We start from the raw sequence: 25310 nt of genomic DNA on the forward strand, positions 1-25310 counted from the left end.
TTTCCCAAATCTACAGTTCAATGCTCCTGAAGTGTTTCAGGACCCCAAGAACTGAGGCTTAAGGGAACCGCAGAGTATCTATTAAGGCTTAGTATTAAACCAGTTTTCCCCTTGAAATGTGTCAAAAAAAGTTTTCCAGATGTCCGCAGCTTATAAACCCAGAAAAATGTAGTTCACTGCTGATTACCAGGGTTCCTTGAAAGACAAAAGGTAATAATTGAAAAATGAACATTAGCAGTACTAACGACCATAAAATCATATGCTTTTTATTTAACATAAAAGGAAACATTAAGATAAAATACACATTTGTCCATGTGCTGAAGAACTACTGTATTTTACATTCATTTATAAAGCAGGTAGTTTTACATGACAAAAATAAGTGAGAGGAAGAGGAACAGAATCCGCAGTAAGACCCAAGCCACAGGGCAGGCTTTTGCTTGTCAAAAGTGCTACCTCCTAAGGGCACACAGCTCTTCAAGTGACAGGTTAGGAAGAGGCTGGTTTTAGCACTCCTCAGATCCCTCTTAATGCTGGTGAGAAGCTAAGGTGGAATCTTATACAGCAAAACGAGTGAAAAACTTGTTGACAAAACAACCTTTGCCAAAATGCATAGCTGCAGCACCACGGACCGCGTTTGTCCCTGATGTGTGAGCTGGCCCGTGCTGTTTGTAAATGCCTAGAAGTTACCGAATGACAACTGCTTTTTTTTTTTTTGCCTTTTTTTTTTTTTTTTCCATACAAACCTTGCCACGTTTCTTACTTGACTTTGCAGACGGACAGTGGTAGCGGATTGGCTTACAATCGCACGGAAGATTTATGGCCCCCGAAGGGGCTGTAAATCCAGCAAAGTCTGCCGCTTGTGGGTGCAGCCTTGGTACACCTCTAGACACCAGATAAAAAAACCGTTAGTGACACCTCTGTCCCTGAGGTTCAAGGTCATGCCTGTCCCCTGCCAGCTGCAGGTGGGCTAAGAGCATCCGCACAGATGGTACAGTTACAGTTGTGTCCGTTTGGAGCAGTCCCGCAGTAAGCTGCAGTAGCTGCATCGCGTTTATTCCCACGCCTACGCTGTGTGTCGGTTGCCGTTCCTGGTGCTGGCCCTGGGCGGTGAGGACCCTGGAGGCCTCCGAAGGTTCAACTCTTGGCCCGGCTCTTCCAATATAAAATCTATAGTGCAGCATCTGAAAAGTCTTAACTGAAAGGTACAGGAGACCAACTGGTTTTAAGTTTTAAATGGGGAGAGGAAGGAATGGGAGATGCAGCAGTACCAGGGGAATAAGGAATGTTTTTTTTTTTTAAAAAAAAGTGCAGCAGATCAAAACACATTGCTATTGTATACTTTGTCTAACCCATAGATCTTAAATATGAAAGCAAATACAAAAGCTGTCATTCTGTCTCAGGTCTGTGGTAACTTCGCGAGGTGTAACGTCACCAGAAGACTGAGATGAAGCTGGTCTTAACTATGCACACTTCACTAAAATATAGCTGTGTGTACCTACATATACATGCACACACACCTGCACAGCGCCCCCCACCCCCCTACCCCGACTCCTTGTATATATACACACACCCAAAACGGGGCTTTCTTATAGTGCAACTGTTTATAAAGTGAAAGCCCCCCTTCTCACTGCGTCGACAGCAAGTTTTGACAAAGCATTGGGTGCCATGTCTTGGTTTTTTTCCAAGAGATTCCAATAATAATTGAAGCGGTATAAAAACATCAGTTGCCTGCCTTTTGAGGTTTTAGACTTGTACTTTTAAAACTTGTTAGTGCTTCTTTTTTTCCCACATTGTTTCCTTCCCTGTAAGTCTCAGCAACAGAGAAGTGCTGTAAACGTCTCCAATTCACATATGGGATTCCTGCTATTGCTCACTGGAATCTGGAATAGCGTCAACGTAATCTGAGATTAATCTAAGATGATGTGGGCATTATAGAGAAGGGGATGAGACAGACGCACTGTGCCTCCTGTGCTGTGGAGCCATTTCCACCTTCCTCTCAGCAGAGATTTGTATTGTCTCTCTACGCACGCAGAACTGGGGCCGGCAATTGCAGGGGCTCCAGAACTAGACTTTTAGAAACAGGTATTTACAGAAGCAGCAGTATTTGCCATTTGCTTTAACAGACAGTTCCATGAAGCAGTAGCAGGAGGCATGGGAAGTGGATGCACCGTGTGCAGTACACAGCGCCGTGTATCTCAGCTGACTCCTGAAAGCGCTGAGCGCCTGGTTTGTGCCCCTCGTGCTGTCTGAGCTGCTCTGCGGCTGCCCTTTGCCATGTGTGTGTATCGGGTAATTGCTGCTCAAGGGGAGCAGCTCTAGGATCCCATTCCTGGTGAGAATTCACTCTGTTTCTAATAGCTGCAATGATGTACCATCCTCTACTGTGATATTTTCACCAAAATTCCTACAAAGCGGGGAAAAAAAACAACCCACCAAACAACCCAACAAAAAAAAAATCTGCTTTGATAGTGTTTCCTTGAAATCATTGGACTTTTGGTGTATTGTTTGAGCTCCCCGTAAGCACTGTTAGATGCTCACACAAGAAATCAAGCTATTTATTAAAATTTCAGTGGCACAGCAAAACTGAGTAGCTTCTGATTTCGTTTTGGTTGAGTAGCTTCCGTACCAGTATGTCTCTTTGGCTATAAAGGTAGCATTGCTTGTATAAAAGATCCACCTCAACTTCTTGTCTTCTCACCATAGATTATTTTGGGTGGTTATGAGGCAAAATGAACGAGTCTTAATGGAAACACAAACAGGATGCAAGACTGAAAAATGCTCTGTATGCTCTATCTAAAACTGCTAAACTCTTCCAAAATTAATTTGCTCCTGAACTACTTGTTCCTCTGCTACCCTGTAGTTGCTAAGAGCAGCTACTGCAGTGGTGCAGTACTTGCATCCTTCCTCCCTCTTTTCTTTTTTTTTTTTTTTAATACATTATTACATGCTCAAATCCAACCAGCTCAAATACTTTTTAATACATTGAAAATGTAAAATAAAGAATATATGAAGTACATACAGTATATATATACATATTTCAAATACTTAAAATTCTTATGTAAAATATGTTTTTTCTATATTTGTGTAAAAATACATTTTAAAATGGTGTCAACTTGATTTTTCTGTACATACCCTCTATTCCAATTTAAGTCCCTTTTAAAAAGGCAAAAGACAGACAAAGGTTTAGTATCTTCTAAATTGTGTTTACAGGCCTGTTGTCAAAACAAGAAAAGCACGTGGTAAACAGTATTGGATTTCTTCTTTTAAGAATTCCCATTTTTATTGCATTAATGGATAAAACTGAATCTTTTCAGTCTTCCTCCTAATAAAACTATTCTTGCCCTTGCTGAGAAACTGCATACTCCCAGTACCCTGTTTATCTAGTTCATAAATCATCCTTTGTCAATTTTTTTTTTTTACAGATACTAAAATATATATTACTCAAAATATATTACTGTAAGCTCTTAAAATTGATCTTCAGTTATATCAAATGTATAGCATTAAAAAAACCCCAACCTAGGTAACAAAGAAAATTCCAGATATCGTCATCCTAATGAATGCTCCAGCTGTTCTCCCTGCGAGATACCAGGGGCAAACAGACCCGGTGCGGGCCAGGAGCTCGCCCCGGTTTGCTCCGCATGCAGCAGGTCGGAGACTGCTCCTCAACGCCGCGCCACGCTGTGCACCAGCAGCCATGTCCTGGGAACGGTCTTCCCCCCCTCCCCGCGCCAGCACCCGATGTGTGATGTCGCCAGAGGTAATTCAAGCGTGCACGTGCCACCCTTCGCCTTCTACCGCCGCTCCAGCCACCCCCCTCTTTCGGATGCGGGATTTTGGTGGTTCAAACCAGCGCCAGCCCGGCCGTCCCCGCCTGGGAGCCGCACACCCTCCACCGCTCCTGCCAGAGACCAGCACAGCCACCGAGGCGAAGCCAGGCGCGGGGGCTTCCGCACAGCCCAGCCCAAGCAAAACTCCCAAGTCAAACGAAAGTTTCCCCGTGCGGCGCTTCCAATGAGGAACGGTGCTGGCCTTTCAGTGGGAAAAACCCCTAGGCTGCGTCTTTTTTCCGAGTCACAGTGCCTCGATGACACAAGCACAGAGTGCCACCAGAGCAGCGGCCCTGCCTCCAGCCTTCGCATGGGCCACGAGCTCCCACCGCCTCTCATGCTGCCGCCGCTGCTGCGCAGCACTGAAGACTGGCAACCCCCCGCCTCGAGACGTGGGAGGATGCCTGGGCAGCGCCGGTGCTCACCCTTCCACCACCACCCCTGCCCCCCCCAGCCTCCCCCGCGGGGAGAAGCCCAAGTTCCACTCCCAATCCACCCCTGCGTGCACAGCGGGAGGAACCGGCCCGGGATGGTCTGTGCTGCCTCTGCAGCAGCCACTGCCACCCACCACAAGGACCAACCTGAGGACACCTCCTGGCTGTCAGTGACCTCACCAGGAACTTGCTGCCCTGTCCGCTATTTCTTACCACCAGATAAAAAGATACAACTCCACTGACCAGCATCACTGTCCGGCATCTTGGTCTTTCCTTTCAAGAAGGGGCACTTAAAATTTCATGCAAAATTCCTTCCCTGTGCCACCAATCTATCTCAAAACCTGAACTCCTTTACTGGGCTGCGTTAACTCCTCTGTTGCAACAACTTGTACACGCGGTTTTTTGCATTAGAAAGTTAAACCATTAATTGGTCTGTATTTCTAGTTCTCACACCGCAGGACATGGATGTGGCCAGAAAAGGAAAATTTAAATTTGAGTGTCTTGCCTTACTCAAGTTGCTTTTCTGCCACAAACATAGCTTGACGTTAGGCTTTGAAAACATTTTGTCTCAGATTTTTTTTTATGACAGAATTTACTGTGGTGCTATTAAATTAATACCTGGGGGAACCGAAGTCTAATGCTTTAAACTATGTCACGACGTCGCTTTTATTTTATAAAGCCACTGTGAAGGCAGGTTTATTATCTTGCTGGAAGGAACAGCAGGAAGGCCAGATGATGGGAAGAGTGGAGACTGACCCCACATAAGGAACACTCCTATATAGGCTGCAGGATTTCCCCCTTGTAAAATACATTATTCAATAACCAGCACTGTAAAACATGCAAAACTTTCAAGGTTTTCCGTCAACCTGTACTTACAGTGACTATTACACCGAGCCCCATTATTTCTAATGATTTCCTAACTACTTAATGCCCTCTTGCAAGCTTGTGGAGACCGTTCCATCAAGTTGCACCTGGTAGCTCATAGCGTATGTTCAAATCAAAGACATGCAGTTAAAAGAATTTATTTTCTTAAAAAGAAATAGAATAAAAGTAGCCCAAGAAAAGTGCTGATCTGTTAAACTGTAACTAAGGCACTGAACAGGTTGTAAACTTCCAGGTCATCACACAAGATACCTGCACTGTCCAATACAAGCCTGAAGCCACCGAGATCTTCTCTGGTCACTGTATGTCCCGACTCGGGGTGGCAAAGGCCAAGCAGGCACATTTCCCGCAGGATTGCTCGGGAAACGGCAGCTTCTTGTGCTTCCAGAGGAGACTCCCTAGAGGTGTCTGTGGCACTGAAACCCGGACCCACGTGCTACAGGGGACACTCGTAAGATCTGAAGGGAGGAACAAGCTCGAACCGCAGCCAGGGCCAGCAGCTGTTTAGAGAACACTGTGAGGAGCAATGGAAGAGCCCTTCCACACAGCACCCGTCACAGGTTGAAAAGCCCCTGAGCGCCAGGAGCAAGCCAGCACATCACAGCCTGCTGCTCCCTCATCTTCCCCTTCCCCCTCTTAAGCTGCCTTGTTGGCCTAGAAAAATTACACTGATAAAAGGTGTGGACAGAATTGATCCAATTATGCCAGCAAAACCTCTTTGCGCTTATTTGAGGCAGGAATGACTTTTTCAGTTTAATTTGTGACTAGCAACAATCTTTAAATTGGATTATGCCGGGGGATCTGTCTTAGACAGGAATGAATGCGCCTGACTGAGGACTGCAACTGCTGTGCTGTGGTAACTTCTTTCATGTCTAGACAAGGCCCGAGTTACTAAGGAGCAGACAGACCCTGCTCTCAGTACCGGCCTCCCCAGGGCACGCAGCTAGAAACCATTTCACATTGCATCGCAAGATTGAAGAAAATGGCAGAAATTCCTCTTACTGAAGAGCAAGAGCTGGCAGCAGGCAGTGACTGCTGTCTGCTCCAGCGCCGGTGTACGAGTCAACGCAGGAAATGAGATTATCCCCGTCACAGTGTCGGGGGTTGCAACAGAAGAAGCCAGCCCTATGCCTGCTGCTCTGCCCCTCGGCGTGCGCGTGCATGCAGGCAGCAGTGGGAACACGCACAGACCGGTGGGGTGTTTCATGGGCTACAACCACCGCCAACGCAGGGGCAGTACACGCACACGAGAGTAATTTTTGTGTAATTTGGGGGTGTGTGTGTGATTCTAGTTTTAGATTTAAAAAGTGGACTGTATTTCGGGTACTTAAATCCTCTTCACCACTGGACGTCTGCACAGAGATGCGGAATTAGAAAGCAGGGGTCACTGCTCCCCAGTGAATTTAAGATGAGCAAAAACCAGTGACCAAAACGCACTGCAGTTCTTGCTAACTCACAGCCGCTACTCCTGATTTGGAGGATGCCATGCTCTGCTGCACAGGGAAGGAAACACGTCTGCTACGACCCGATTAACTCTGCAACCCTCTTTTCTGTATGGTCACCAAGTAAATCACCACCTGCTCCGTGGAAAATCACACTGCTTCACCCGCAGTTATTTCTGATCTTTCCCAACAGCATGCCAGGTTCCTGGGCGAGGGAGAAGGGAAAGGGGAAAGCATCAGCAGAACCAAATGGAGAGACAAAAGAAAGGCTGAGGACCCCAGCTTGCAAAACAGCTGTCCCACCTATTTTGCTAATATTGCTTCATCTTAAAAAGGCCTTTGGATTAAAAGTGAATTAGTGCTTTTCCATCAAAAAGATACATAGATCTGCTACCCGACCAAGATGCAGTATGGCCCCCACCCGCCCCGAACAGCGACAACATGGGACTGGACATGATTAGTGAACCTGATGCTCTGTGTTTCGGAAGGGAAGTAACATACAGACCCTCAGCGTGATGCAGACATGTTGCGATACATCAAACTGCAGATGGGCGTGTGCTTCATTAGCCAGCCTGTCATCAGTTCTTGTTGAGAACAGAGTACCATTTTGCAACCGCTTTCATTTCAATTAATCAAAGGGAATGAAATTGGGAACACTGGAAGCGAGGGTGAGCATCACTAGCTGTGTCCCACAGTCAGTACGAGGAGTGCGGTGCAGCCCCTGCCCCCCCCCCCAGCCTTCCCCAGCCCCAACGCAACCCTGGACCTCAACTGAGCAAAAGCCAAGCTGGGTCAAGCCTGATTTGGTATTTTAAAAACACAAAGAGACACCCACAGTGGGCTAACGGTGAGGCCCAACAAGACACTTGTTTTTTCTGTCCCTATACTTAGCTAAATATAAAATCTTCTATAGAAATTAGAGACGTTTGACTATCGAGGAGGTTTGAATGAGCACAGTAAGCTTCCCAGAAAACAGCAGGACCGAGGGTGACGCCGAGTGCACTTCACTTGCATCGCGTGCCGTTAACAGCTGATGGTTCTTGCCTGGGATGGTGCCTTCCAGCTCACTCAAAATGCCTAAGAAAGCAGATTTCTGCCGAGTCCTGACAGTCCAGAAATGAAATGCAGTTCAGCACATATTTGTGATCTCTGCTTTAAATGGTTCCTGGGACAATCACAGTTACTGAGTTGCTTTAGTGATTTAAATTCTTGAATCCTATTGTTAGTACAGTTGCTTTTTTCAGTATTTACCAGTAGCAAATCAAGACACTACCTTCCTTAAAACAAGGTTACTGCAACTGACTCCTTGAAGAGGAGAGGATATGCGAATCAGAAACACCAGCCAATATTGCACAACCCAGTATGCCTTCTGGGAACAGCCAGGTCGCTGTGAAAGGCAATTACTTGAAAGGCTGGCACAAAGTTAACGCCTTCCAATTCTGAAAAATTTGAACTAAAATTTAGAGCAACAAAGTGAGCCCATTCAGGGCTTCCTGCTTCAGCGCTCTGTGATCAGTCAGTACAAACGTTTAGCTTCTCAATTACCCAGTTCTTCTCGCTGTCGAGAGAAGACCAGCAACAGGCTAAGATTTTGCCAGGGGTTCGTTCCCCCATCTAGAGCAGAGCTCAGCAAACATGCTGGATAGCAGGCTGGGGTTAATGAAACTGCAGTACAAGTCAAACACTATCTCCTAAAAGACTGAAAAAATATTTTTAAACAAAATAATGTGACATATTTACATAATTCCTTAAGTGCAAACTCTTGTCACAATTCACGTAGTTGAGCTCAATTTAGACTCACTGTACAAGAAGGTGCTCTTTCTTTAATGAAAGAAGAACTCTACTCTGTATTCCTGATTCAGTAACGTGTCTCTTGTGCAAGGCAGTAAGTTTCCTGTTTCTTCCCAACGTACTTTCGAAAGCAAAACCAAAACCAAGCCATCCTCTTCCCCACTTCCCGTCCCGGTTACCGCACAACGAGGCAGGAGACACAGAGCTTAGAGGGGCCAATGCAATCGTCATGGCAGAAGGCACCGCAGCCCTTGCACATGATCATGGCTTTCAACCTGCAGTAACATTTGGAAGGGGAATCCTCCATGCCGTTGTCTTCAGCGAAGGCTTGAACGGGGATGGTCTGACTGTGGTTGCCAGAGTTCACAGCTTGGCTGGTGGGAATGGTGGTTACAGTCACAGAGAAGGACATGACGTTCCCCATGCTGCTGGACAACTGCTTGCATTCAGACAGCCCAGTCATAAGAGACCCTTGGTTCACATCCGGGGAAGTGGAGACATTTATTGTGCCGCTGTAACTGGGCCCGATGAGCTGTGCTGCAGCATTGCCAGATAGTTTGGGAGGGTGCGAAGGAGAAAGCAGCGGAGGCTGCTGCTGCGCAGAGTCTGAGGACGGTACAGCAGTGCTGAAAAGCTCCGGATTGCTGTGCATTTTCCCCCTCATGGCATGTGCCATTTGCTCTTGAGCGGCTTGGATAACATCTCGTGCTAGCACAGCTCCATCAAGTGCCTGAACGTTCTCCTTGTCGACTGCTGCTTGCTGAAACATGGCTGCTTCTGCCTTTACACCCCCTTTAGCAAGGGTGCTGTAATCCGAAGAATTTATGTTACGGGATACCTGTTCTTTCTCACACTGACCAGAAGCCTGTGACGCCTGGGGCTCCTCTTTAACGCTGATATGTTCACGTTCATCACCAGTACTCTCATCTGCATCTCCTTCATCACTGCTGCTGCCGTGGCCAGCTGTCTCCTCACATTCCCCAAATTCTGCTTTTGGAGCCTCAGCAGGACTGTTCAGACACAAGCGGTTTTCAGGGTTCAAGGAGAAGCCTCTCCTAAAACTCTCTGAACCGCGACCATAGGTGGAAATGTTGAGCAGGTAATGACCAGACATAGCAGGCTTGGACGTCCTTCTGCCCACGAAACCCAGCATAAATCTCTGGCTGGCAGAGCTGTTTTCTACCTGGAAACCCGAGTGAGCAAGGTTCAGTTGTGAAGGCTGAAGGACTGGTAACAAATTCTGCCTCTGGACCCTCTTGATAAGAGTCTGAAGGATCTGCTCTTGGGTTGTTTTGCTGAGCGCCTCGTGGCACTGGTGCTGGTCAAGACTGTGGTCCTTTCCCGAGGGCACCGGAAAGGTCCTTGGAACGTGAGGCAGAGGCCGGTTCTGGCAAAAGATCTTCCCAAGCTGTTGTGTGGGTAAACTCGATTGTCTCTCACCACCCTCTGCTCCAGCGCTGTTCCCCGCTACACTTGTAGCGCTGGATGCTGCTGCTGCCCCTTTTTCTTCGTGAGGAGCTAATGTGACCGTTTTCATCTCTGCTTTGGTGAGAGGCTTCGGCAGGATTTGCTCTAGAGGCACGTTCTTGCCTTGAAGAAGTTGGGTGACCAAAGGGTTGTTAGCAGGAATACTGGAGCTTGGTTTTGGGATGGCCCCGCTTGAGCTTGAACTTGTGTGAGTTTTAAGGCTGGATGCTACTGACGAAGCGTGAGAGGGTGAGGCTGATGTCGGAGATGTGACCACACCTCCAGCCTGGGCTTCCGAGCTCGTGGATGTTAGCGAAGACATCAGAGGGGACGGAGATTTGCTTTTACACACATCTAACCTGGTCCCTCCTAAGGCCGCAGGTGCTACCTTACTTACGTTTGTGTTGGTATCTGCCACGGACGCAGTGACGCAGAGGCTTCCGTCCCTGACAGCTGGTGTCCCGCCGGCCTGGCTGGGACCCGCCGGAGCAGAAGGTGCTTTCTCTTGTGTGTCACTGCCGCCAGCATATGGGGAGCCTGAAACCTGATTTACAGTCATACAGGGGGAGCTCTGTTTTATTCTGCTGATTTTCTCTAGTGCTGATACCGCTGAGGAGGAGGAGCTGCTGCCGGTATGGCTGGCTGGAGCTCTGGGCTGTGGTGTGGGAGTTTGCTGTAGTTGTGCTCTAGAAGGATTGTGAGGTGATGCCTGGTCCGTGGCCTGGGTCTCCATTTGGGTACGGGTCCCTGGACAATGGGGAAGAAACCTTCTCGAACTTCCCCCGCTTCCAGTTCCTGCCAGTTCCAGTGCATTTCCTCGAATTCCAGTTTCGTTGGTTCCGCTTGCGGCTGCGTTACTCTTCTCTCCTCCACCGGCTGGTGGGCCCCCACCACCGCCAGGCCCAGGCCCTGGGACAGCCCCCCCTGTCGAGGCGGCGGCAGCAGCAGCGGTGGCGGCAGCAGCGGCCGCTGCCCTCTGAGCCTTGGCTTGCTGGGCTTTTGCCTTGATGTCTGCCAAGGTTCTGGCCCCTGTTCTTCCCGGACTGGTGAGCGAGATTGGGAAGCGTGCCCTGGGAGAGACCTGGCCCGCAGGAAATGGCATTGGGGAGATTCTGGAAACAGGGATCTGAAACAGAGGAGGAGAAAAGCACAAATGAGATACCGGGAACATTTAACCCATGTATTTAAGAATGTGAGAGTGCACAGTTTAGTCTTGGAGAAACAGTTGTCGCCCTTTGGAGCAATCCCTTCTCTCCCTCCCTCAAGATAAAGACATGCATCCGACGCACCTGTTTTAAATCTATTACAACCTTAGTAACTCAGACTGGAAGCTCATCCCTTGCAGTTGCAGACTGGTACATCAGACACCGTTACTCAAAAACCTGTCAAGCTCCCTCAGAAAGAAACGTAAGGTTGTTCCAGAACTCATCACCTATCGTCCCTTATTCTAAGTTTCATACTTGATTTATATTTAATTTATATCCTTATAAAGCTTTGCATCGACATCCTGCTTGGTTTTGCATTGCTATTCTACCCTGTGTACCCACACTTGACTCCTCAGTGTCTCTAGCAAAGCAACAACAATCCTGCTACTGTGTATCTGTAGATGAAAATCAAACTACTTTAGTCCTTTCTTCTAAAATATGTTCTCCACTCCCCTCATTATTCCAGTTTACTTTCTCAAAGTTTGTTCTTTCTACTGTAAGTGATGAGAAAGTGCACTCATGTTAGTTCTTTGCTGTCTCCATCACAAAGATTTGAGGGAACGTATTTTAAGGTTACATTTGTTTTCATGTATCTGCAATACCTCACTGACTCCCACTCATCTGATTAATAGGTTCTCCACTTCTTTCTTACCCGAGGAATGACATGTCTTCTACCTTACAGGGGAAACTACTTGCAATCACCCTTCAATTCACTGTTATTAAATTAAATCCCACTTCTATTACACTGGAAGGTCAACCATTCTTCCTGTATGATATTTCAAATCTCTTTTATTGACAGTTTTCCCCCAATACCGTGTCACTAACAAATTTTTTTTATTAACGCTTTCTTACCTTCATGCTATACTTATTAACATGGTTAGAATAATGAACCATTTTTAAATTTTTGTGTTTGAATGCTTCCTAGTAAAAAAGAATCGTAATGGGAGACTAGAATTCTTAGGACACACAGAAATACAGTAATTAAGCAGTCTTCCATTTACAACTTCTGCCTAAGGCCCCAGGCCATGGAGCTGAACTTCATTCAGAGCAAATTCTGGTAGAAGCAGCACAGGCCCTATTCTAAAGAAACCAAACTTGTTTACTCCTACAGTCACACATGACTGTAAAAAAATTCTCTGTGCTGGATCATCCATTTACTGTCTGCTACCGAGGGTAACGCCACAGAAGAAAGAATTGGTGTTATCAGTACATGTGCAACGCTGGAATTGTTTTCTGACAGAGTATTGGATGTCTGGATCCAGAGCGTTTGTCACTTACCAAGGGGGTATTTCCTGGAAGTTTAGCAGTAGGTGCACCACCCTGTCACCTGGATCTCAAAGGCAAGAGGACTGCGTTGTCCAGACCAAAGTCTGGAACATTTCTTTCCTGCTTTTCCTCTCCATCTGCCCTACCTAGTGGTGGCTGATTGCCTGTTCCCTTTCCTATGTAAGTCTCAGCAGCTAAAAGGCTTTTGGAACAGAGATGTTCCCTGCAACGGTCTCTCCTTGCTACCTGCTCTGCCCCCACACTGCATTCAGCTGGTACAAATTATAACTGCATTATTTCTAGATGGTCTGTTTTTAAACACAGGTAAATAATTTCATTTCTGGACTTGATACGACAGAGGAAGCTGCTGAGAGCATTCTTTCTGGACCAGTTGCTGTACCGCTAGGGATACTCACACATCTGCAAAGTTCTGTGTGCTCCTGGGCCACAGCTTGCCTTGTTATTATGGTCTTGCAGTTCCTCTGCAGCTCTCCCTGGTTTCCAACGAGAACCACAGTTTTCCCTGTTACACTCTGTCTCCAGCTTTTGCACAATTCTTTGAGCTTCTGCCCCAAGAGATCTTTCAACAGATGCATGTGCATGAAAGATACGTAACTGAGGTTACACTGATTAAGCCAGCCAGTAGATTCCCTTTAGCAAACAGCTGAGCTTTTACATTTTTGGATCAAATATTTCCGTCCTATAATAAGCAGGTAACATAATTGACGTACATAATTAGAACAGAACTGACAAAGCATTTCTGTGAGAGCCACCAGCTGAACTGACCCACGTAAGGCTGCTCTGTGGGTCTGCCTTTGTTTCTCCTTACCTTGAGCGGCGGTACCCGTGGCACCGGTGTCCCCGTTGCAGGAAAGGACTGCGGCTGGCTTTGAAATGCCTGGTGGTGCTGACAGTTCTCCATGATGCGTGGCTTTTTCTCAGGAGTGGTTAGAGCTTCTTCGTGACACTCTGACTTCCTCTTATGGGCTTCAACACCGATTTCCATTTCTTCATTTACAGGGGACTTCTTTTCTGGTGTGTCTGAAGTCATCGCTGGACTCTTCAGGCTTGCTAGTACTTCACCTGCTTCGGGGCTCTTTGGTTTACTTGGGGCCAAAGCTGAGGTACTGACAGTCTCCTTCCCCAGCACTTCCTTTGATGCAGCGTGCTTTCTCTCTTCACCTGGCTTTTGACTAGCAGCAGTTGGTGGTTTCTCTTGAACAGGTTCTCCTTGGACTCTCTCTTTCGTAGGGAGGGAACAGTCACTAGGTTTCACTGCACAACCATCTGGGGAAAGAGAGGCCTCTGTGGGTTTGGCTGGTTTTGGCTGCATGTCCTCTCTTCTTTCCTCTCCTCCTTTTCTCATCGCTGGTGCTTCCTGGGCTGCTTGTGCTTTAGACTCTAACGGAGAAGTAATCTCCTCTTTGAGCGGTGCCAGAGAGGCTGGCGTGCATTTTGGCTGTTCAGCTGCTGGATTTTCAGTCTCTGTCTCAGCAGGGCTGGTGTTTGCTGTCAGCCTCTTGGACTCTTCAGGACTTAGTCCAGAACTATCAATAAAAACAGAATTTTTGTTTTGCAAAACATTCTTGCAAAAAGCATACTATCCTTACAAAAAACGAGACGATTCTCTACGCACCATACCCTAAATAAATACATCTCGCACCTAATTCTGTGCTCTGATCTTTGAAAACCTTCTGTACTGTTAGTACTTCCACATGAAACAAAACTTAACAGCGAAGTTTAAAACCAACTAAATGAAGTACACGGAACATGTTAGATCTGCTCCACTACCCAGGTATCAATTTTCCAGGCTGCAGATCAAATGAATTTGGCCAACAGTAAATATTCCTTTTGTTAGCCACCACAGACTTATCTCTGCTGCATGTGAACAACCCCACACAGCCTGCATCTGGCTTCAGTTCATATGGTGACATTTGCAGAAAGGGACACGGAGAAGCGTCCCACAATTTTTCCAAAGGAATGTGGCTAGTGCCAAAACCACTGACGTGCCCTTAGTTTAGAACCAGTGTTGGTGCTGGGAGTATTTCCCTGTATTATTCATGAACCTTTATTTGTGAAAGAAATGCACAAGCTGGGAATCTAATTCTCAGAGTGATGTCTGATTTCAGAATAACTTCATTCATCCCTCATTAATGAAGTATCAAATTTGGATTTTTTTCCCCAACCATCAACCCATAAAGTCTGATGAAGCCAGCCTGATGAATCTATGGGATTGATTTCTACCTGACGAGTTCTTAGGAGCTAAAGAGAACTGAAGTCCCGCTATTATGCACGCCTCCCTGCTATCCTGCTTCGCTGTCCCCCTAGAGCTTCAAGAATACGGCCATCGCCTTTTATCTCCCAGCGCAGAGCTCCATGCCTGTTTACACTCCAGTTTTCAACACCAAGAGAACTGGGTGAGTTAGACAAGTAAAGCTCTTTGCCAATGCCACTAGATCACGCACATTCTCAGCCTGGTGTATTCCTTTACCTAGTACTGCAACCTGCCATACGGACGTGCACATGCAACAGCCTCCTACTCACCCACGAAACCCCAAACTATCAGACCATGGGATGACAGAAGTAGGGCTTCCAATAATCCAAATGCTCTCGAGGGTTAAAACATCATAGGTGAACGGGGGGAAAACTGGCTGATGGTTCAAGGACAAGCATAAAAGCTGTCACAACGCAGGATAAGAAATTCCTTTTTAGTTATTTGTGTGCGTCTGTGGGTTTTCACGTTTCTTACTATAGTTACTCGCACAGAAACCTGAATCCTCTGCGTAGCCCCCAAGGATGGGAAAATCTTCAAGCAAAAAGAAACACTTTAATAAAAAACTGGCAGACATGGGAGTTTAATCAAATACATGTCTGACTGAAGACCTAGGGAAATACAGAAGATCTTACATAGCAGGTGACTTACTGCAAAGTAGAGCATGTTCAACCACCACATACCCAGGGGTCTCCAGAAACCTGACACTAAAAGAACCAGCTGTAAGAGGGGAGTGTCTCAAAGTATCATAGCAAGGAGTGGGGAAAAACTAAGAAGTAAAATCCAAAGGACACCCTCACCTAAGGAACACAGCACTATGTTGGTTAAAGCATTAAAAATCTTGACAGCAAATGCATCACTTCTGACCTAGACTGCTCAGGCATTTCCTCAGCTCTGTGGCAGCTAGATGAAGCTGGAGACCTTTTTCAGGTGTCAGGACTAATGAAAGCCAGTGTTTGTTACTGGACAGCATGCTACAAATGCAGCAACAGGTGCATCTGGACAGGCGATGCAAGCATAAAAAGAGACAGTTGAGCATCTTACCTCTGACCATAGTAGCTCTCAAAAAAATGTTCCTTCCACAGCTCAACCTTCTTCTCCTTTTCTATTTCTTGCCGTATTCTTAGCTGCATTTCTGGTGTAAACTCACCTGCAAAATGCAACAGAAGATAACTTCAAAAAAATGCTATGGATAAAAGGAATCAGGATAAGCACAGGAGCCTTTGCGCCTGCAGGTAAGAGCGCTATCTCAGAAGTCCCCCCCGCAGCTTGTGACACTGTAGTACTGTGGTACTTCATCATTTCTCCTGAGTTGCCAAGTGTTTCTCTGCTGCCTGCTCCTTGCACTGGATGGGCAACAGCTTCATGCCCTTCCCTGTCAGCATCCACTCTGGCTGCCAATAGATGCTTTACGCAAAATAACACTAAATGAATACAAATCTATACACAAGTGTATGCACGTACTATGCAACTGCCATTTTCTCAAGAATCGGAAGATACTGCCTGTGCGGACAGCAAAGCAGTATGGCACCTTGAAACGACAGTCATGAGTGGCTCTGGCGAAACATGCATGCAAGAACATCAAAGACTTCTTGTCCAGCACAAATGACAGTAAATATTTCTGGCAACGGATGCTATTCTGTCACAGGCAGGTGGGAAACAAAAAACCCCTCTCACACATCTGAAGTGCACATTTCACACATACACGTACTGCACTTTGTAAGAAATATTCCCTAATGTCACGTCTGAACCCTCCCCAAGGCAGCTTTGAGCCATTAAGGTTTGTAAGACCATATGTTAATATTTAAGAGTTCATCATTAGATAACAAGAAACTCCGCTTTTTTGACACAACTGTAGTGCTTTGATGATAGACATGTGACCTTGAGCCTCAAGACTTGAATCGTTCTCAAGGTTTATCCAGTTCGCACACTATTTTGTTTGTACTCTTAAGCACTGGAAGAAAGAGTTACGAGAATCGGATCTTTTCCAACACTGCAGTTATGAAAGGGGAGGGAATCCTTGAAGGGGTCAGTGGAAACTGGGTACTTCTGTCACCGCTCAGTTTGTTTCTCGGCAATCTTCTCCCATGAAATAAGGGGCTCATATGAAATTCTTGCTGAGTTTGTCTCCGTGCACTTATCAAAATACGTCCAAAGGAAACTAAGAGTGTGTCCCTCTTTAGTACATTGTTAGTTGTCAGCACTCAATCAGGACAGTCATCTTTTCATTGCAGCAAGTACAGAGAGCCCAAAACAAAATCTCTGGTACCTCAAGTTCCTTTTCTGTTTTTGTATAAACTTGGTCAGGTAAATCATGGAACGGGTTGGGTGGGAAGGGACCTTAAAGAACATCTAGTTCCCACACCCCATCACGGGCAGGGACCCCTCCCCCCAGCCCGGGCTGCCCCCAGCCCAGGCTGCCCCCAGTATTGTGGAACATGATGTCAAGTGCCTTGCCTGAAGTCAAGGTAAATGGCATCCAAGTCTCTTCCCTTGTCCACAAATCCAGTAATTTGATTGCAGATATCATTTAGGCTGGTGACTTACCGTGATTTGCCCACAGTAAGTCCATTTATCTGTGGTAACTCCAGTCATGATTATCACAGAATGGTTTGGGTGGGAGGGCACCTTATGACCTAAAAGACCATCCAGTTCCCACCCCCCCGCCACAGGCAGGGACCCCTCCCCCCAGCCCAGGCTGCCCCCAGCCCCGTCCAGCCTGGCCTTGAGCCCTGCCAGGGATGGGGCACCCACAGCTGCTCTGGGCAGCCTGGGCCAGCGCCTCGCCGCCCTCACAGGGAAGAATTTCTGCCTCATCTCTCATCTCCATCTCCCCTCTCTCAGGTAAAGCCATTCCCCCGTGTGCCATCGCCACCTGCCCTTGCCCAAAGCCCCTCCCCAGCTTTCTTGCCGGCCCCTTTAGGCACTGGCAGGTGCTCTAAGGTCTCCCCGCAGCCTTCTCCTCCCCAGGCTGAGCCACCCCAGCTCTCCCAGCCTGTCCCCACAGCAGGGCTGCTCCAGCCCTCTAAGCACCCTCTGAGCAAATAAATATAGAAAGTCCACTGCACAGAAAACAGTAGAATGCCTGCCTTTAGACTAATTTACCAACAGGGTACAAAATTCATTCATTTGAAATAGTTTCAGCTGTAGCGGTGAATTCCTGGATTTTCACTGCTGTGGTTATGCCACCTTTGTCTTCCAGTTGGGAGATTTCAACTAAAATCATACATCTCATCAGCCCAGTTATTCGCAGCAGTGAAAACCTATGTGGTAGCTTGCAGTCAGGCAACAGTAACTTTACTTACAAATGTCTACCTGAAGGTTGGTGGGGACCTCAGGAGGTCTCCAGCCAAACCTCCTGCTCAGAGCAGGGGCAGCTCAGCCTCCACCAGGTTGCTCAGGGCTCTGGCCAGTCCTGGAAATCCCCAAGGATGGAGATGACGCAACCTCTCTGGGCTCCTGCTCTCTGGTGGGGAGAAATTTTTTTCCTTATGTCCTGGCTGAGTCTTGCCTGTGTTCTCTCATCCTCCTGCCATGCACCACGGTGACAGGCCTGGCTCCATCTTCCTGACAGCCTCCCTGTAGGTATAAGGGGGCTGCGATCAGGTCACCCCTCCCCAGCCTGTATCACTACCAGGGGCTCTTCCTTCCCAGGAGCAGGATCCTGCCCATCTCCAGCCTGTCTTGTCTGGCTGGACAGCAGCTCTGCCCTCCAGTGTGCTGACTGGACCCCAATTTGGTGTCCTTCACAAACTCCACCAGGGACACCAGTAAAAACAGCAAATAGGACCGGTGCCTGGATAGATCCTGTCCGTTCCCACTTGTCACCAGCCTCCAAGAGGGAACCATGGCTCCAAGCCTGACTGTCTAACCAGCTTTTCACCCATCTGGTTGTCCATCCAGCTAGACCCTTGTGTGCCAGCTTGGATACAAGAGCACTGCAGGAGAGAGTTATCAAAAGCGTTGCTTAGGCTGAGGTCAGCGATGCCCACCGTTCTCCCTTTGTTCACAAATTAAGTCATTTTTCATACAGCCAAGCTATTCAGGGTATTGGCAAGACCATCCTCTTCCCAGTTCACCACCACCTTCACACGCCCAGAGGTGTGCTCCAAGAGGGCTCACTCCATGACTTTCCCAATGACACTGAGGCTGCCCAGGCCTGCATACATTAACAGAATTGTTATGAATTCTCAGTACCCTGAGGAGTAGCTGAACAAAGCCTACGGGACTGCTCTGCCCACAGTGGCATCAGGGCTTAATACTCAAGTGGAGATACAGTGCTCAGTGGGAACATCAGTGGAGATCTCCAGGCTTCACCCTGCTTGTTGCAAGCTTCACCACCTTAGTAGGTTCTACAGCAGCTTTACTCTGGTGAGAAAGTCTTTGCATAAACGTAGCTGCACCCTCTAGATGTCTCATGAATGGACAAACGGGTCTGCTAAGAAGCATGAAAACACTAAATGATGGCGGCTAGAACTGGGGGTGGTTTTAACAATTAAACTGATTAGACAGCTGAGTTCTATGCCTTCCTGTTTACTGGCACAAATACACCCAGAACCCACAAATAAAAAGGGTCGTTGATATAGAATTGGATTCCTGTTCTGTGGAAAAGCCTCTTATGAGTCAATCACCTGGGTGTGAGTATATGATACCCGCTTCTTCAAGTGAGTCACGATTGGTGCTACGGTCTTTGTAAAAACTCTGGTAACAGGCTGCGCAGTTTAGTTCTGTAGAGGAAATGGTCCTGGCCCGCAATGAGTGAGCGCGCTTCTAATGACATAATTTGATCAAACCACGGAATTAAACACCTCCAAGTTCAAGATGCAAATGATTGTTGAAGGCACAGGAGTCCTATAGGTCAGTCAATGGCCAACTTAGGTTATATAAAAAACTATGGCTCAAAGGACTGACCATACCACTGTGTCATCAGCGAAGCTGTCTAGCTAAAGTGCATTACTCTGGGAATAGATTTACCTTCTCTGCTGCAGTGGGCTGTACTTAGCTATCACAACCTGAAAATAACAACACAACTCTACTGTCATTTTAGCAAGATTTTAAACACATTTTTCCTTCGTCATCTCTTCCAGTGGCTTGCTCATTTTTCCACATGTGAAGTTCAAAAGAAAACTCCTTACTGCAGTCCCCTCTATGACCTTGAGATTACATAGTTCTAGGCTTGCACTTGCTCTCCTGTATTGACTACAGCTGTCTTCACCTAGTAAGTCACTTCAGTGCTGCAACTTCTCCATCAAATATTTTCACATGTTCCCCCAAAACATTTACTAGCGGAAAGCTTTCTAGCATTCCGTTTCACTGTGTGGGGAGGTTTACCTTCTGACAACCTCTCCTTCCAGCCTTGGGCAGCTGAAGTGAAGAACTCGTTGTTGAGCGCAGAGCCACTCAGCTTCATCAAACCATCCGCCCCAACCTGGAACACATGACAAAGCAGCCAGTATTAACTGGTTGGAAAGGCAAGTGTCACATGGGAGCTGAAAACAGAGCAAGAGTCCCAACATTGCCACAAATCTCTCTGGAATTTGCCTTTAACTCAGAAGACAATCAACAGCCTTCTTAGGGCTGCGCTTAGCCAAGGCTGGGATCCAGGAGGCTGTGGTAAACTTTCCTCCTCCTTGCCTCAGCCCAAGCCTCCACAGTCCTGCCGCCGCACAAACATACACGAGCAGCAGATGGTACAGGTGGCAAGGAGGCTTGAGGAAAGAGAACAGCACAGCCTCTGAAAAGCTTCTTCAGATGCCCTGTCCCCTGCAAGATGAATGCACAATGTCACCTGAACTACCACCCAAAGTGCCAGCTCTGCTGTCTTCTGCTGAACGTAAAATAGTGCATGAAGGAAAAGCAAGGATGTAAAAGTTACCGCATAAAACTTACTTCAGAACACACATAGTCATAACCATGGATGCTTCAGAAAAAACAGGGGAAAACGAAGCTCAAAACCCATTCTGTCTTTGAAATATGGTGAACCAAATAGGGCAGTTGTGCTATAGAGCAGGACATAAATGACAACACATGAGGCTGAGACTGGAACATCACGTGGCGTGAAATTATAATCAGGGTAATAAAACCTACATGACATTTGCTTTTGCTCTTTTTTTCCTGCTGAAGTAGATGTGGAATTTCTTTACTAGAAACACAAACACACATGTATCATTCAGTAAGTCACAAAAACTTGCAGTGAGCAAAACTGTTGGGCTTCCATTTCTTGCATAAATAATAAATCTGAGCAAAGAAGCAAAATGCAACTGTCCAAATGTAGGATACATCTGGTTACACTGGGAGATCCATGCAGCAAACATTCGGCAGTACAGGACTCAACAGAAACACTGCTTTTCTGGGGGCAGCATTTGTGATGCAGGTAACTAAAATGATGGAAGCAACCCAATAAAAGGTTTTGTAGGTAAGATTTAGTGAGAGATTTTTAATTTTTAAGTTAGAAGCAGCCATTGTAGGGATTACAAAAGCAGAGATTTATTTTCTAGTCCAGATCTCTGTTGATTTGACTACAGGGAGCAAAATTCACAAGACTCTCCTCTGCTGCATATACTGTGTTGCCTGTTCCTTGTGCTGGAGGACAGACAACTACTGCACGGCTGACTGGGTCACGCCTCGAAGTGCCTTCATTTCTTTTCTACAGAAGCCCCAGCTGTAACAGCTCAGACTGAGTCGCTGCCAAGCAAAACACCACAGACGGGTGACCTTTCACAACTGGCATGTCCAACGCCTTCACCTCTTCTCCCGTTTACCATAACCAAGTCTGACATTTGATAAAGCATGCATCAGCACTTGATGTGGTGGGCTGCTCTGGAAGATTTACTGCAGTGAAATGTAAAATTTGTCCTCTCAGGAGCCAAGCAGTATTATTTAGTTAGTCAAAATTTGCGCTCAGTCAAATTCTAATTCAATTTAAGGACAATTAAACTTAAAAGTCAGGACAGAAACGTCTTACCATCTGCTGGGAGGCTCTTGCCAGTAAACTCCAGCTGCAAACACCATCACATCATATTTTGACACATACCTAATTATTACAAAGGGCACAGGATTTATAAAACAGTTCCCTCAAATATTTATTGTATCAGCCTTGGACTAACAAGTCCCCAACGAATGCTGACTGAAGATTACAATTTATGAGAACGCAGAACGTTAGAACTCCTCCAAACGAACACTATCTGTCCAGCAAAGCATTCTCCATAAAGCAGACCACAGTGCAGCTGCCAAACCCACGTGTACTATAAACATTCTGTGAGAACCGAAAGAGCAGCACAGCTGTGAAGATGATACAACTTCACTAAACATGTATGTCTGGGCTCAAAGTGTCTGCAGCTAAGCTGGTGTCCCTTCACAGTCTACAGTGATCAAATCACTTCAGTGTATGGAGGTGGGGACTCTGTTCATCTTGGCTTGAAGTAGACACCTGTATGTGGTCACAGGCTCTTGACTGTACCAACTGGATTTCCACCTTCTACAAAAGGAGCCCAGAGCAACTAGCTGAGAGACACAAAAAAGTACACCACACAGGAAAGTATCTTCAAGGGACTTGCAGATCTGAGACAGGACATGCAGAAGATTTCCATCTGGAGTGGCATCTTGAAGTCAGTTTTGATATCTAAAGAACATTTAAAACAGCTCTAGGCACATATGCTAAGGCATCTGAATTAACACCCCTACAGCTGAAGTGGAAGCGTAGCACAGAATCCCACTTTGCTCTGAAGCTCCCAGCCAGCTGGGGTAGGAATGCTGAAGACAAACATAACATATGAATAAGGTAAAATCATAGAATCATAGGCTCGTTTAGGTTGGAAAAGACCTTTAAGATCATCAAGCCCAACTGTTAACCCAGCACTGCCAAGCCCACCACTAAACTGTGTCCCTGAGTGCTGTGTCTACATATCTTTTAAACACCCCCAGGGACGGTGCCCACCCCCCTCCCTGGGCAGCCTGTCCCAGTGCTGGACACCCTTTCGGTGAAGAAATGTTTCCCAGTCTCCAACCTAAACCTGCCCTGGTGCAACCTGAGGCCGTTCCCCCTTGTCCTGTCGCTTGTGACCTGGGAGCAGAGACCGACCCCCCTGGCTGCAGCCCCCTCCCAGGCAGCTGTAGGGAGCGATCGGGTCCCCCCTGAGCCCCCTCCTCTCCAGGCTGACCCCCCAGCCCCCCCATCAGACTGGTGCCCCAGCCCCTGCCCGGCTCTGGACACGCTCTGGCACCTCAAGGTCCCTCTTGGAGTGAGGGGCCTGAAACTGACCCTGGGATTCAAGGAGTGGCCTCACCAGTGCCACGTACAGGGCACTGGTCCTGCTGGCCACACTATTTCTGACAAAGCCAGGATGCTGTTGGCCTTCTCGGCCACCTGGGCACACTGCTGGCTCACATTCAGCCGGCTGTCAGCCAGCCCCCCCAGACCCTTTCCCATCAGGCAGCTTCCCAGCCGCTCTGCGCCAAGCCAGTAACGTTGCGTGGGGCTGTTGTGACCCACGTGCAGGACCCAGCACTGAGCCGTGTTGAATCTCATACAGCTGGCCTTCACCCGTCGATCCAGCCTGCCCAGATTCCTTGGCAGAGCCTCCTGCCCTCCAGCAGATAAACACTCCCGCCCAACTTAGCGTGGTCCACAAACTTACTCAGGGTGCACTCGATCCCCTCATTCAGACCATTGGTAAAGATACTAAACCAAAGGAAGGAAACAACCTTTTTCTATCTATGACTTTTCCAGTATTGAGCATAAACAGATTGAACTTCACTTCCTCAACTCATTTGTTTTTTCCTCCTTTTACATGCAAGTGCGACATTTGTTCTTTTCTCATCTCTTAGTATCATCCCTGCCTTCCATGAGCTGCTGAAGAAAACTGCTATAATGCTGAAATTGCTTCAGGCAGTTCTTTTATGTACCCCTTCGGAGGGGTTCATCAGATCCAGCCGAGTTGAAGCAACTGTCATCCAAACATTCTATTAGCTGTTCTTTCAATACTGAAGACTGAGTTCTTACCCTCTTGTCACTCATGGTAATAGTTCCAGTTATCACCAACTGTTTAATGAAGAGCTCAGTGAAAACCTTCACCGCTTTTTCTGTGCCAGTCCCAGAGCAATTGAACCATTCCTCCCCACTGCGTACTTTTCTGCTTTTCCAAATTTCTCTCTTTGCACACAAAGAGATCTTGGACAGACAATCCACAAAAATAAACTCCCTTCTCTTTTATCCAATGTGTGTTTCAGGGCAGGACACAAGCTCTCTGAAGCAGATCAATTCTATTCTGCAATGAATATGCATCAGAAAACTCATTCGGTTTTCACTTTACCAAATTCAGAATTTGACAGCAGTGACACAAGGTCATGAGAAACGGAAAAGGCTGGAACTGCAGGGCAGCATCCGTTTAGGTATTCTGTGGGAAGACACCAGTCTAAAAAGGCTGCAGGGTTAATCCTGTACTGAAGAGTCTGGGAGAGCACAGGAGAGAGGAAGCTGCTGAAGCTGCTGTATTCCCATCACTCCTGGCCCTCAAGCTCAGCGTAACAAACATTGTTCTCACTGCAGCTGGGAATATGGAATGGATTAAACAGAATGAAGCCACTGGTTTATCAAACCTGAATTCTTTTTTTTTCTGGTAGCAACAAATACCCAAATGAATCACTGAAGAATTTTCCAATTTTTTGCACTGTGCATAGAGGAAAAAGTCTACCCCATTAGACATAAACACAGTATTTGGACATCTAGTCTGAATTACTTCTAGAGACACTCCCTACTGACACCTAAGAGCCTAGCTTCTCTCCACAACAGCAACCATGACGTACCTGCCTGTCCACCTCTGGCAGCAGCAGCAGCAGGCGCTGCTGGCATTCTGTAGGCAGAACAGAGAACGTGTGCTTGTTGATCAGTGCCCGCAGGTTTGTGTTCACGAGGATGGAGTCAGGAGTTTCCACATCAATTTCGGCACACTTTGTTCTCTTCAGCTGCCCTGCAATGAACCAGAGACATACATCTTACCTAAGAGAGGATTAAAGGCTCCTGTGGAGTTCACTGTACCTGAGATTTTCAAAATGCCACCTTAGTAATCCATTCCACACCTTGACTCAAAATATACATTGTACCTTTGCACATACAGTTATAGACAAAATGTGGGAGGTCCTTTCCAGCACAGCAAATTTCCAGACCTAATACATTGTAGCCTGCGTCAGCTCACCTAGCTTTTGTAGGAATCCTTCCTATCTGGGGACTGGCAAGGAGTCTTTTTCAGAGGCGTTTCTAGAACTGCTTTTAGCCACATCCATTTTCTATTTTAAGACTCTAGTTAAGGTCAGTTTGCTCCTCAGGATTTCTTCTTGGACTTTCCTACTTCGGTCTCAGCAAAAGCATTTCAGAAAAATTAATCAGCTTATTGTGCTTGGTAGAAACCACAACACTAGACAAAGCAGTAACACTGAGTAACTGTTCCCTTTCCTTTTCCATGTTTGAAAGCCAGCAAGTCCAGCATTAACCTTTCTGCTACAGTCAGCCTCACATATGTGCTTCAAATTCAGAGAAGCGTAACAAAGAAAGCATATGTACTGTGCACTCTTATTTCCTTTGGATGCATCCACTGTCTACTACTGGCAAAACACCATGTGTTTTGAAGCTTAGATTAAAAGGGCATTATTAGCAAAATGGTTAATATTAAAGCAGACACAGCTCCCCCTGACTTCAGAGATGGCAGCAATTAATTTTTAAGGTAACA

General features: G+C 46.8%; 1 protein-coding gene across 6 annotated transcripts in view; it reads right to left on the reverse strand.

Moving 5' to 3' along the window:
- Nucleotides 1–250: 250 nt before the first annotated feature.
- ASXL2 (ASXL transcriptional regulator 2) overlaps nucleotides 251–25310 on the reverse strand; it is a 133530-nt gene continuing 108470 nt past the window's right edge. For all 6 annotated transcript variants that reach the window (XM_056343190.1, XM_056343188.1, XM_056343189.1 and 3 more), the window contains 5 exons: nucleotides 24391–24554; nucleotides 19918–20014; nucleotides 15631–15736; nucleotides 13144–13861; nucleotides 251–10969 (listed from right to left, as the gene is read on the reverse strand). In XM_056343190.1, the coding sequence (XP_056199165.1) occupies nucleotides 8552–10969; nucleotides 13144–13861; nucleotides 15631–15736; nucleotides 19918–20014; nucleotides 24391–24554 (3503 nt within the window). In that variant the 3' untranslated portion in view covers nucleotides 251–8551. The remainder of the gene's footprint in view (nucleotides 10970–13143; nucleotides 13862–15630; nucleotides 15737–19917; nucleotides 20015–24390; nucleotides 24555–25310) is intronic.

The sequence above is a fragment of the Falco biarmicus genome, chromosome 6, assembly GCF_023638135.1.
Source record: "Falco biarmicus isolate bFalBia1 chromosome 6, bFalBia1.pri, whole genome shotgun sequence".
Classification (NCBI taxonomy): domain Eukaryota; kingdom Metazoa; phylum Chordata; class Aves; order Falconiformes; family Falconidae; genus Falco; species Falco biarmicus.